Here is a 13,378-nt window from a genome sequence, read left to right on the forward strand (position 1 = left end):
TGCCTGGGCCTCCCAGGGTACTGGGTTTACAGGCGTGAGCAACCGCGCCCGTCCGAAAACATCGTATTTTCTATAGACAAACACTAGAGCCATGGTTCTTATGATCAGAGATAAGCCATTTGAAGGAAAGCAAGCCTTTACCTACACTCTCTAAAAGACAGAGGCTACAAGGCCCTCTGAGGCTTTTAGATAAGCTCAGTAGTTCAAGTCCCAGCAATCTGCCAAGAAAACTCAAAGGCATCACAATAGCTGTAGCTTTCCTGAACACAGGGGTGCTCTACTTAAAAAGAGTCAGAAGAAAATGTAAACTTACAGTATCAACAAACACAGCAGAGGTTATTTACACTGTAAAAATGACCCTAGTTTTGCAAAAGCTTCCAGCGGTAAACTGTCCTCAAAAATCACTCTCACATGGTATAAGGAAATACTCCAGTCTCTAAAAGTGGTCCAGTCCATTTGCTCATTCAGTAAATAGGTATTGAGCAGCCAGTGTGTGCTAGATGCCAAGGATCAAGTGGTGAGCAAAACAGATGGAGCCCCAAAATTCATTAAGTTTACACTATGTAAAGGGCGACAAATATGAAACAAATTCATAATCATATAAATAGACATATGTAAGTACAACTGCTGTGGAAGAGAACCAAAGGGAGCTGTAATTTGAATTGTGAGTTCAGAAAAGGCCTGAGGATGAGCAGGAGTTAGCCAGAGTCACAGTAATAACCTCAAACAAAATAAAGAAGAGAAAGACCATCTTACAGCGTTATCAGTAGCCAATGGACAGGAATGCAGGGCACTTAATTCAGTGGCTCTCCTTGAAAGTTATTCCATGCAACCCAATTCCAGACCATGTGTACTGTTCTGCTCCCAGGAAGACCTCAGAAGAGTCCCAAGAGCTCTTTTAAATACCCAGAAGCCAAAGAAGGGCCATACACACAGAAGTACTTTGAATGTAGTGGTTTTAATCAGGAAGGAACACAGTGCCCTGCACAGTGCACATGCTCGAGACACAGTGGCTGTATTTATTTATTGACTGACTTTAACCCAACTGATGATGCTTGAAGATACCGAGGTTAACACTTCTGCTCCATGAACTACTTATCACTCTTAAAACAGCCCAGTGCTGGGGGCTGGGCTGGGGAATGACCTGTCATAAAACTGTCAGCACATACAGCCCTGTCACAACTTAAGACACACCTGACATACTGTAGATTTGTTTATTGTCTATCTCTTCCCACTAGAATATACATTTCATGAAAACACGGATTTTCATCTGCTTTGTTCACTCTTATATTCCTGACACCTAGAACAATGTCTGGCATATAGTAAGCACTCAGTAAGTATCAGTTCAGTGAATGAATGCTGTCTGACAGATGCCCCTTCATTTACTATTTATTTTTTACCTTTGGACTACAGTGACGGGCGGAGGCAGAATTGTATTCAGGTGTACAGAGGAAGGGAATTCCTTCCCTAAAGTTCTTCCCCTCTACATGGCAGTGTGCTAGGCTATGGTGTGTGGTTGTTTGCTGGCTCTCTGTAAGAGGATTACACCAGCCCCATCTGTTGCCTAAGGATATGCGGGATCTCATATAAGCAGAGTACGGCCCCAACACACACACACAAACACACACATCCCAGCAGGACTTTGAGAGCGATAGTGTGGTGGGCTCTGTGTTTTCCTCTCTTGTTTTGCTTATGAGAACAGCTGGCTCCTTATCTGAGCTGCTCCTTCAGCCTGGGCCCCAGACTCAAGACCCCAGCCTACCACAGCTAGCATGTAATGTAAGTGAGAAATAGATGTGTATTATTGTAAGTCACTTAAATTTGGGGGCTGTTACTAGAGCAAAGAAACTAATAAGCCACTCATTAATTTTTTGGGAGAGTGAGAATTAAGGAGAGGCAGAAAATAAGCCAGTCATTAATTTTTTGGGAGAGTGAGAATTAAGGAGAAGCAGAAAAACAAGAAAACATAAGAAAGCTGTCTACAAAAACTTACTAGAGAGGAAACAACGAAGAGGTCTCAAGCTGCAATTTAAGTAAATGGGGAAATGACCCATCTACAAAAATCAATTTATACACAGTCCTTAGGAACAAATCTTTTTACATATGTCAACATGCCTATACTTTATAAAAATAGTTAAAGAATATTAGGAAATCAAACCTTGAAATGAATTGAAGAAGGCTACAATGTTGGGATGTTTCATCTTTGCCAGAAGAATGACTTCTTTCTTTGAAGCTTCTTTTTCTTGTATGGGCATCTAAATTACATTAAGAGACACAGTAGTCTATAAAGGTAACTTGGTTTCAAGAACATGCTTTCTGCTCGTTTCCATCTCAAATTCTCTAGGATTTCAGTGGCTTTTAATGTCACTTTGAAACCGATCTTTCAATGGCAGGAAACATTTCTAGAATTAGCAGAGTACCCTACATCACATCAATGGTTTGTCGACAATCATCATCAAGAAAATAAGTATTTCTGGTGAAGTTTTGCTACATTAAAAGCTGGACTGGTGGTATTGTGTTCATTATCTAGCCATATGGAGCCATATTTTAATATCTATCTTTCAGTAGCAAAGGAATTCTTTATAAAAATGCAACATTCCAGGAGCAATCACTGCTGAGAAGAAACAAATGCAATCTAAAAAAAGAAAATGTGTCATATCCTACAGAAATCAGGCCAATAAAATTTTGTATTAAGATGACTACATTTTTCATTTTCAAATAAAAATTGTCTTGCATGACTTCATTTTGGAAGTATTTGGGTGTATTTTCTTGTTCTACTTATCATCTATAGACAATACTTTCCAAGGGGTTTGGTGCCAGTATCAGTGGCCACACCTCGTTTCTACATTTCTTCCTCACTCTTGATACTTTGCTGACTTGTCATTTTTACCCTGACTTCCAGCCCCTGACTGCCCCGCCTTTCTGATGTCCATGGGGCCTCCACCCATTAGAAGTCTTCAACATTGGCCAAATTTTTCATTCTCATTTAAGACTTAAGAATGTTTAAAAAATTAATATTCTCAATTCTAGTTTCCCTACATCTCAGCTGAAGGATCCTTCAGTAAGGATCTTTCTAAGCTTCAGTGTTTCCTGCCCCAATTTAAATTGTATAGTCAGTACATAGGCGTTTCAAAACAAAAACAGCTGAATTACTCCTATTAGCTAGATAGATTTAGCAACTTAAAAAAGTCCTAACTACTATTTATTCAAAAGAATATTATAAACAAAATTAAAAGGCAAACAAAAGGTTAGGTTACAATATTTGTACCATATATGACAAATATATTTATAATAATATAAAAATTGATGGCAAATAATTTTTAAAAAGGCAAACACCCCAACAGAAAAAAGCAAAGTACAAGAAGAGTCAACTCAAAAAAAACAAGAGAAATAAAAATGGCTGATAGAAAAAATATTCAATCTTATGCAGTAATCAAAGGAATAAAAACTAAAGCAAAATTTGGCTGGGTGTGTGGTAGCTCAGGCCTGTAATCCCAGCACTTTGGGAAGCCAAAGCAGGCAGATCATTTGAGGCCAGGAGTTCAAGACCAGCCTGGCCAACACGGCAAAACCCTGTCTCTACTAAAAATACAAAAAAGCAGTCAGGCGTGGTGGCACACACCTGTGGTCCCAGTTACTTGGGAGGCTGAGGCAGGAGAATGTCTTGAACCTAGGAGGTGGAGGCTGCAGTAAGCCAAAATCATGCCACTGCACTCCAGCCTGTTTGACAGAGTAAGACTCCATCTCAAAAAAAAAAAAAAAAAAAGGAATAAAAACTAAAATGTAATATAGTATTTCATGTATGAAATTGGCAAAGATGAAAAGAATGTCAACAACCACTATTGACCAGAAAGCAGCAAAATGGACACTCATTTATTTCTGGTAAAAGAACACAAATTCATAAAATCCTTCTGGGAAGGCAGTTTTACAATATAATATGAATCTTTAAAATGTTCATTTTTGGGGGGGATCTGTATCCTAATGAAGAAATGTTCCTTTTTTATTTTTTTAAGACAAAGTATTGCTCTATCACCCAAGCTGGAGTGCAGTGGCATGATCTTGGCTCACTGCAGCCTCTGCCCACTGAGTCCAAGTGATCCTCCCACCTCAGCCTCCTGAGTAGCTGGGACCACAGGCAAGCACCACCATGCCCGACTAATTTTTTGTATTTTTAGTAGAGATGGGGTCTCACCATGTTATCCAGGCTGGTCTCAAACTCCTGTCCTCAAGTGATCCAGCTGCCTCAGCCTCCCAAAGTGCTGGGATTACAGGCATGAGGGAAATGTTCCTATTTTTGACTTACTAATTCTTCTAGAAATTTATCCAAAGAAAATAAAAGTGTATAGAAGAGTTCTCATACAAAAGACTTTGTTACAGTGTTTTATTGCTAGTTTTTAAGTTACTCTAATAATGCATGCTTGTTTTAAGTCAAATAGAAGTGAATAAGGTAAAAGTGAAACTTCCCTCTTTCTTTCTCATCTAGCCCACAGATGAAAGCCCACAGGTGGTAACCTTACTCTTAATGGCAAAAACGCAATTACTTTTGCGCCAACCTAATACTACGTTCCCTAGGAATAACTTTGTAAATAGAGCTTTTTTAATTCATGCACATATAGGTAAGCATATATACATAGTTTTGCTTAATAAAAATGAATTATACTTTACATATTAAATATTATTGAATCGTAGCCAAAAAACCAACCAAACCAAACAATTTAATTATCTGAAAACAGAAAAAGAGTTAAATAAATTACAGGGGCTGTTTTGCTAGGTTTTTCTTTTTCTTTTTCTTTTTTTTTTTTTTAAAGACAGAGTTCTGCTATGTTGTCTAAGCTGGATTTTAACTCCTGGGGTCAAGGGATCCTCCCAACTCATTCTCCAGAATAGCTGGGACTACAGGCACCATGCCCAGCTAAATTATGTTATTTTTAACCTGCTACCACTTTAATGCTATGCAGTCATTAAAAATAAAGGGAGGCAACGTATTATCATGGAAAGAGCAGAGAAAGACTTCAATGGATCTGCTGAGTACTGTGCATCCTGAAGCTAACTGCTTAACCTCTTTAGCCTCAGCTCTTTCACTTGTACAGTGAGAGTAATAAGAGCTACCTTTCAGAGTGGTTGTGAAGATTAAATTGAGTTGATATATATAATAAAACACTTACAATGGTGTGACATACAATGGACACCCTGTAGGTAGTCCCTTTATCATTAGTGTGAACATTTAATATTATATGATAACGTTATACAAAAATATTGAATGAGACGACGAAATATTCAAAATATATTACTAATAAAAAAACTGTTACAAAAGAGTATATCCTGGCCGGGTACGGTGGCTCACACCTGTAATCCCAGCACTTTGGGAGGCTGAGGCAGGCAGATCACGAGGTCAGGAGTTCCAGACCAGCCTGGCCAACATAGTGAAACCCTGTCTCTACTAAAAATACAAAAATTAGCTAGACACAGTGGCATGTGCCTGTAGTCCCAGCTACTCAGGAGGCTGAGGCAGGAGAATCGTTTGAACCTGGGAGGCAGAAGCTGCAGTGAGCCAAGACTACGCCACTGCACTCCAGTCTGGGCAACAGAGCGAGACTCCATCTCAAAAAAAAAGAGTATAACCACCATGACACCAATCATTCTAATAACTTATATATTTATACATTAAAAATAGTCTAGAGAGAAATTCAGAGTGATTAAGAAAGAGGTTATATGCTATTTTTATTTTCCTCTAAATGGTCTTATTTTCCCCTTTGGTTCCTTTCAAAATTTCTACAATGAACATTTTTATTTTCATAATTGAGGAAAGATAAAACACTTCTATTTGAGCCCAGAAGGAAAAGAACATGCTTTATAATGGTAGGATGATAACAGAAAATATTAGCTTTTTGGTAACTGTAAGAAAATAAGCAATTTACTTCTGGGGTCTAGTGTAGGGAGTAGGGAGGCATTAGAGAGAAGAAATAGAAATTTCTCTAGATAAGAAGTAATGAAAAACTACATGAGAGTAGATAGGAAGAAAGAAGTAATAAATGTTAGTATTGTGACACAGATGTTACAGGTAAATTCGACAACATAAAGAGATATGGGAAAACAAGAATAATGAGGACTAATATAAGATTCTACTTATTTATGGCATGGTGACAAGGGTAGTTCATGAGTAAAGTGATGAAAAAATTGGTGCTCTATTACAAAACTATAGTCAATTTCTGATTATACTAAAGAATGGGAGAGGTGCTCTGAAATGAAGTAATGTACATTTTTATAGAGATTCACCTCTCAAGTATTTTCTCCTTACATAGAATTAAAATGGTTTTATAATTCCTAAATATATACCAGCTTTGCAATAGAGCAAGAGGGCTGGAAAGCATCTGTCCAGTGAATCATCTATCCAATAAGAAGTTATTGAATATCTCCTGGCACCAAGCATTATTATTAGGTGCTGTGTGGAATGCCAGCACGAAATTCACATGGACTCAGTCCTCACAGAACATGTTACAGCTAAATAAGGAGGAGAAGGCACTAAACAGCCAAAGCATGTCCAGAAAGAAATCAGTCAGTACTATAACAGAGGTTCCAATAAAAGTTACGCAAGTTTACAGAGAAAGAGAAATTCTTTAAAGTGGGAGGATTCTGGAGGTATGGTGGAACTCAGCCTTGAACAAGTGGGATCCTGATGCTGGGAGATCAGCAGGCAAGGACCTTGGGAGAAGCAAGCCTGTAACCAAATGCAGAGGCTGAAGTGGGAAAAAAAAAAGTAGGGTGTGTGATAGGAGCCATAATTTTGGAGCAAATTAGAGAAGGTCCCAAAATTTCTCTGAAGAGTGAAACAGTATAAAACCACAAGGCAGACCAGGCACAGTGGCTCACACCTGTAACCCCAGCACTTTGGGAGGCCAAAGCGGGAGGATCACTTGAGGCCAGCCTGGGCAACATAACAAGATCCTGTCTCTAAAAAAAATTCAAAATTACCTGGGTGTGGTGGCGCATGCTTGCAGTCCTAGCTACTCAGGAGGCTGAGGCAGGAGGATGGCTTGTTCAAGGTTACAGTGAGCTATGATGATGCCACTGCACTCCTGCCTGGGCAACAGAATGAAACCCTGTCTCAAAAAGGAAAGAAAGAAAGAAAGAAAAAAATGCACAAGGCAGGCCGGGTGCGGTAAGCTCACGCCTGTAATCCCAGCACTTTGGGAGGCTGAGATGGGCGGATCATGAGGTCAGGAAATCGAGACCATCCTGACTAACACAATGAAACCCGGTCTCTACTAAAAATACAGAAAATTAGCCAGACGTGATGGCAGGTGCCTGTAGTCCCAGCTACTCGGGAGGCTGAGGCAGGAGAATGGTGTGAACCTGGGAGGCAGATCTTGCAGTGAGCCAAGATTGCACCACTGCACTCCAGCCTGGGCGACAGAGCAAGACTGTCTCAAAAGAAAAAAAAAAATGCACCAGGCAAACCCCACTTTCTACCTCAATAATAACAGTCTGCGTCTCTTTTTCTTTGTGAATATATTAACATATTTGTAGGTATACATATATATGGAGAACATATATATTTTTACAAAGATGATATCATTCTACGCTTACCATTTTCTCAAACATTGCAAACATTGAAATTTTCTCCATGTCAATGCTTTACCTACAACATGATTTCTAATAGCCACTTACTTTTTTATAAATTACTTAACAAATTACCTACTGTTGGACATTTGTTTTCTAACTTTATCTGTGGGGTTTTTCTTTGAATAAACTCCCAATTTCTTAGTTTTCTAATGAGTTTCAAATTTTTGTATGATGACTTCATATATGGATTTTATCTTTTTATTGACTTAATAAAAGGTTAACACCATTAAGTCAATACTTGCAAATATTTTTGGCACCTTTTCAGTTTTCTTTGAATTTATTTATAGTGTTTGTTTTGACATACGAACGTTTTCTATTTTTATGTAGTCAAACCTAGGCAACTCTTCCTTTATAGCCTCTGTCCCAGTGAAGGTTTGGGGGCATGGCTGGAGCATTATTAAAATTGGGCTGGAGCCACTTGAAGGATCCAAGTGATCAAGGCCCTCGACAAAAGGACTGAAGCAAATTCAAGGAAGAGGAAGAATCAACAGTATTCACCAAATAATTGAATGTGGAGAAGGAATAAGCTCACAAATGATCCCAAGGTTTTGAGGCTGGTAGCCATAAGGACATTGATGACATTAATACAGCGCAGCACATAGGAGGTGGAGTGAGTCTGCTTACAACAAGGAAGAATTGCTATTAATACTTGTTTTTGGGTACAATTGTGATACCTAGCCTCCAAGGTGGTCTCAATGATCATCATCCTAAATTCTTGATGCACAGGATCTCCAAGATAATAAATGTTTATTCTTTAAGCCACTAAGTTTGGGATAATATGTTACACAGCAATAGATTCATAACACAGATATTGGCCAGGCGCAGTGGCTCACGCCTGTAATCCCAGCACTTTGGGAGGCTGAGACAGGTGGATCATGAGGTCAGGAGATGGAGACCATCCTGGCTAACATGGTGAAACCCTGTCTCTACTAAAAATACAAAAAATTAGCCAGGCGTGGTGGCGAGCACCTATAGTCCCAGCTACTCGGGAGGCTGAGGCAGAAGAATGGCGTGAACCTGGGAGGTGGAGCTTGCAGTGAGCCGAGATCGTACCACTGCACTCCAGCCTGGGTGACACAGCGAGACTCCACCTCAAAAAAAAAAATAATAATAATAATAATAATAATAATGACACAGATATTACCTGAAGTTATCTAGCTGGCAGAAGAAATGCAGAACTAGGGTACTGAACGATGTCAGGTGTAGAGACAGAGATTTAAGAGTGATCTACTTAGTGGTAAACACTGAAGTGGGGCAGTTTAGGTGACAATGGACAGAAAGAGAAGGTCAGAAAAGGACACATGGTTGAGGACATATAGAGGGTGAATAGAGAGATAAGCTGAGGGAGAGCAGTCAGATAAACAAAAGAGAGTGAGCAGAATAATGTCACGGAAGGAAGCTAGACTAGAATAGAGGACATTATTATGAATATGCCACGGATTCACAAAAGAGACCTATATTGGGAAATAAATCATTATCCCTGGAAGCCAGTTATCTACTCTTAAGCTTTCAGTTTGGGTAGGTTTTCTTGCAATTTTTTTGTGGTAAAATAAAATTTATATCATTTTAACCAATTTTTTAAGTGTACAATTCAATGGCATTAAGTATATTCACATGGTGTGGTAACTTGGGTGGTCCATTTTGCACACGCTTTGTATGGAACTTTTTATGCTACTCTCATTTATAAATTCTCTAGAAGCTGACCAACAAGACTTGCCTTAAAATTAATTCTAGCAAACAATGGACATTATTGTCCCAATATATTTTGAAATGAACGTATCACTAAAGAGGGTGACATAAACACTGACTAAGGTGGATTTAGCAAAAATGATTAATTTTTAATTAACTATATTTATTTTCCAAACTCATTAGACCAACAATTACACATGGTTTTCCTCTATTCATTCAGTGCACTCAATAAATTTGTTTAGCATCTATTATGTGTCAGGAACTGTTCTGCATACTGAGGAAGACAAGCAATAAACAAATGAATAATTAAGAGAGCAAAGTAATTACAGAGCATTATGCTAGTAAGAAAATAAGCCAGGCCAGGAGCAGAGGCTCACGCCTGTAATCCCAGCACTTTGGGAGGCTGAGGCAGGCAGATCACTTGAGTTCAGGAATTCAAGACCAGCCTGGGCAACATGGTGAAACTCCATCTCTACTAAAAATACAAAAAAATTAGCCAGGCGTGGTGGCATGCACCTGTAGTCCAGCTACTCGGGAGGCTGAGGTGGGAGAATTGCTTGAACCCTGGAGGTGGAGGCTACAGTGAGCTGAGATCATGCCACTGTACTCTAGCCTAAGTGACAGAGCGAGATTCCCCCTTAAAAAAAAAAAAAAGAAAGAAAAGAAAAACAAACAAAAAAAAGAAACCAGAAACCAGGGTGGTGTGATAAGGTGATAAGGTGTGATTGTGGCTGGGGAGCTACACTAGCTAGCATGTTTGCAGAAAACCCCTTGTCGAGGACCTGAATAAGGAGAGAGGAAGTGTACCACAGAGAAAAGTCAGGGCAACACAGGAGGCTGGCATCTCATAGGGCCTTTCAGGGCACCCTAAGGAGGGCCATAGGAGCCACAGAGAGGTGATCTTATTTCTTTTCTATTTTCATTAAAAAAAATTTTTTTTTGTAGGGACAGGGTCTTACTATGTTGCCCAGGCTATCTTGAACTCCTGGCTTCACACAATCCTTCCACTTTGGCCGTCAAAAGTGCTGCGATTATAGGGGTGAGCCACTGTGTCCAGCCTCTTTTTAAAAACAAGATCATTGGTTGTGTTTGAACAACGGACTTAGAAGGTTGAATTAACAAAAATCAATTATGGCTTAAAATTCGTAATTATAAAAAATAAAAATTTCCTTTTTATATTGGATTAAAAGCCAGCTGAATATCCCACTGAAAATTAACAGATATTTGAACTTCTTAACTTTACCTTTTCAAAATTGATCTCTTTTATGACACAGTGCTTGCTATCTGATTTCCCTTTAGCTAAGTATGCTTTCCCGAAGGCACCTTTCCCGATGGCCTTAATCACATCGTACTTATCCATGGTCTCCAATGGGGTGAGGTTCCTGGAATTAGAGCAATGTAAATTTATCACACATGTCTCATAAAGACTAAAAAAGTCAGAAAATTGATGACTAAAGTGTAAAAGAACTCACTTTGATAAAACTTTCCTCCCAGCGTTGCCAAGACAGAGACAAGTAACTTTCCTTGTGGCCACAGATAACAACTGAAATGAAACAGAGTTTCTTGGTCAGACATGGGTCATAGCTCAGCTTTGATACACTTTTGCCCTGCGTTCCTGGGTAAGTCACTTAACTTGGCAAAACCGCTCTTTCCTAATTTCTAAAACGGAATAACAGTATCTGTCTTGCAAGTTTGTTCTGAGAATGAAAGATACTATATATCCGGTGCTTGGCAGCTTTATAAAGCAGGAATGTCCTTAGGCTTGTGTACTTTTCACAGTCCAGCCTTTCTTCATGGGGACGTACTGCCCCCTAGGGGGAATTTTGGAAATATATGGGGGTGGGGAAGCTGTTTCCCCGAGATTCAGAGGCAAGAGATTGACAGGTGGTTGGGGCCTGAGATGCTAGGATTCTGCGATCCGAGAGACAGTCCCGCACAATAAAGGATTACCCTGCGGCCCTACAATCTTGTAGAGTCTTCCTATACACTCATGTGTGCGGAAAAATCCGTTTGTAATTATCTGTGGCTACAACCAAACTCTATTTTACATCGAAATGCTAAGCATTTTTGCAGTTTTAATGAACACTGATTTTTTTTTTTTTTTCAAGGAATGCAACTACATGTAAATCAAGGCTTGATTGCACTTTGTTTGGTTTGGAGGTTTACCAAGAATTGTTCACCATTTGGGAAAATCACGCCCTTCACTGGCCACGCTGCCCCTGGTCCCGGAGACCTAACAATCTGCATTTGCTGCCATCACGTTCAGGCGACTGCCCAGGCGCGGCTACTGGCTGCTTCTCTACTTTTGCCAAGGGTAGTAGTGTCGAGCATTTTCAGATTGAAATATGTACTTTCTTACTTATTGCTTTCCATCTGTTTCCTCTTTATGCTACAGTTAGGGCATAATACAGTTTTGTTGCTGTTGTTGCTGTTGTTGTTAATGGGGTGAGCGGAGGGTTGTTTTCGAATAATTTCATGTCACGGTAGGAAGTGGGTACAATTAGGTTGCAGGGGGCTGGGAACCAGCTCCGCAGCCAGGAGAGGCTGCAGACACCGGAGGACGGGGTTCTGAGAGAAACGCACACAGACTAGGGGCCGGGGGTGACCAGCTGGGAACTGAGGGCCCGCGACCCTTCCGCCCAAGTGGCACCAGAGGGTGGAAGCCCCCAAGTTAGGAAAATTCCTTCTCCCCTAGGGCCGCCCCTGGAGGCGGCCGCGGGTGGGTGGCAAGACGCTTACCCGGACCCGCGCTCAGCGTGAGGAGCGTTGCCATAGAGACCGACGCGCCCGGGACGCTAGGCCTTTTCTGGGCCGCCCCCGCCGCCCCAGGCAGAGAGACTCCATCCCTTTCCCCCACCCTGCCCGGTTCCTGAAGCCCTGTGGCGGCTCCAGGCAAGGACTAAGGGCAGCCCCTGCAGCATACCTGCTCCGCCGGCTCCGCGGGGCCAACTAAGCGTCTCAGAAGGATCCGGGTTCCCGGGGCCGCTGCGCCTCCCCGCGGCCGGGCGGAGCCGCGCAAGGAAACGCGGGCGGGGCGCGAGGCTGGAATGGCCTGGGGAACCGTCCACACAGTCCACCGCGAGGCAGGGTCAGGCGCCAGGGAGTTTGGAGACCCGACAGAGCCAGCCCCACACCGTCCCGTTGCCTTGGGTCGGGATTGCTTTGCGTTGCACTCTACAGTAGCGCTCCCCGCTCTTGCTTACGGTGCACCAGACGCTTCGCAAACGTTCTCTCTTTTCTTTACAACCCCGCAAGACAGTAGTCTCCTAGTTTTACAAATAAGCTAAACTAAGACAGGAAGAGTGTTTCTTGTACAAGATCTCAAATATTGCCAAGAGGTGGACGTGAGACTGGAACCGCTTCCTACTCTTTGGGCCACAGCGGCGGCCTGCCAAGGACTTTCTAACGCAACCGGCGCTGCCCAAGCGTCTGCACGCACGCCCCCTCCCTATCCCACCCTGCCCCATTCTGGATTTGCACATCAAGCAGCTAAAACGTTTAAGTAGTTGAAAAAAATGTATTTTCCAGCAATTGTAAATAGTGACGCAAGTAAAATATATCCAATTGAATCTAAACACTACAGTGATATGGTCCCCTCCATCGTCCATCACACACATGCAAAAGCCCACAAAAAAGCTATTTTAAAATTCATAAGTTTACATCACTACTTTTCCTTCTTAAAATCATCTCTCCGCCATCCCCTCCCCGTCCCTGCCACAAAAAATTTCCTCTTCTTATAAGTACTATAGTCAAATTGGATTAGGACTGAACCAAAGGCCTCATTTTGATCTCATTGCATCTTTAAAGTCTCTGTCTCCGAATACAGTCTCATTGTGAGTTACTGGTGTTAGATTTCAATATGTGAATTGGGAGTGGCCGGGGCAGGGGCGAATGCAGCCCATAACAGGAGTCCAAAAGTTGTTTAGGAGTTGGAACAGCCAATGTTAGTTTCTTTGGCAGTGAAATTCCCTCAAAATATTAGCAAGTATATGATCTACTTGTTTTTGTTTAATTTCATGTGTCAGTGACCACACCCACATTTCTTCCCTAGAATTCTTAGACATGC

General features: G+C 41.2%; 1 protein-coding gene across 1 annotated transcript in view; it reads right to left on the bottom strand.

The window, feature by feature from the left end:
* Positions 1-12,298, bottom strand: part of NEK5 (NIMA related kinase 5) — a 63,981-nt gene extending 51,683 nt beyond the window's left edge. The window contains exons 1-3 of the mRNA XM_025364589.1: positions 12,236-12,298; positions 10,556-10,694; positions 2,159-2,255 (exon numbers count right to left, since the gene is read on the bottom strand). Coding sequence (XP_025220374.1) covers positions 2,159-2,255; positions 10,556-10,672 — 214 coding nt within the window. The 5' untranslated portion in view covers positions 10,673-10,694; positions 12,236-12,298. The remainder of the gene's footprint in view (positions 1-2,158; positions 2,256-10,555; positions 10,695-12,235) is intronic.
* Between the last annotated feature and the right edge of the window lie 1,080 nt (positions 12,299-13,378).

This window comes from Theropithecus gelada, chromosome 17 (genome assembly GCF_003255815.1).
Source record: "Theropithecus gelada isolate Dixy chromosome 17, Tgel_1.0, whole genome shotgun sequence".
In the NCBI taxonomy this organism is placed as follows: Eukaryota; Metazoa; Chordata; class Mammalia; order Primates; family Cercopithecidae; genus Theropithecus; species Theropithecus gelada.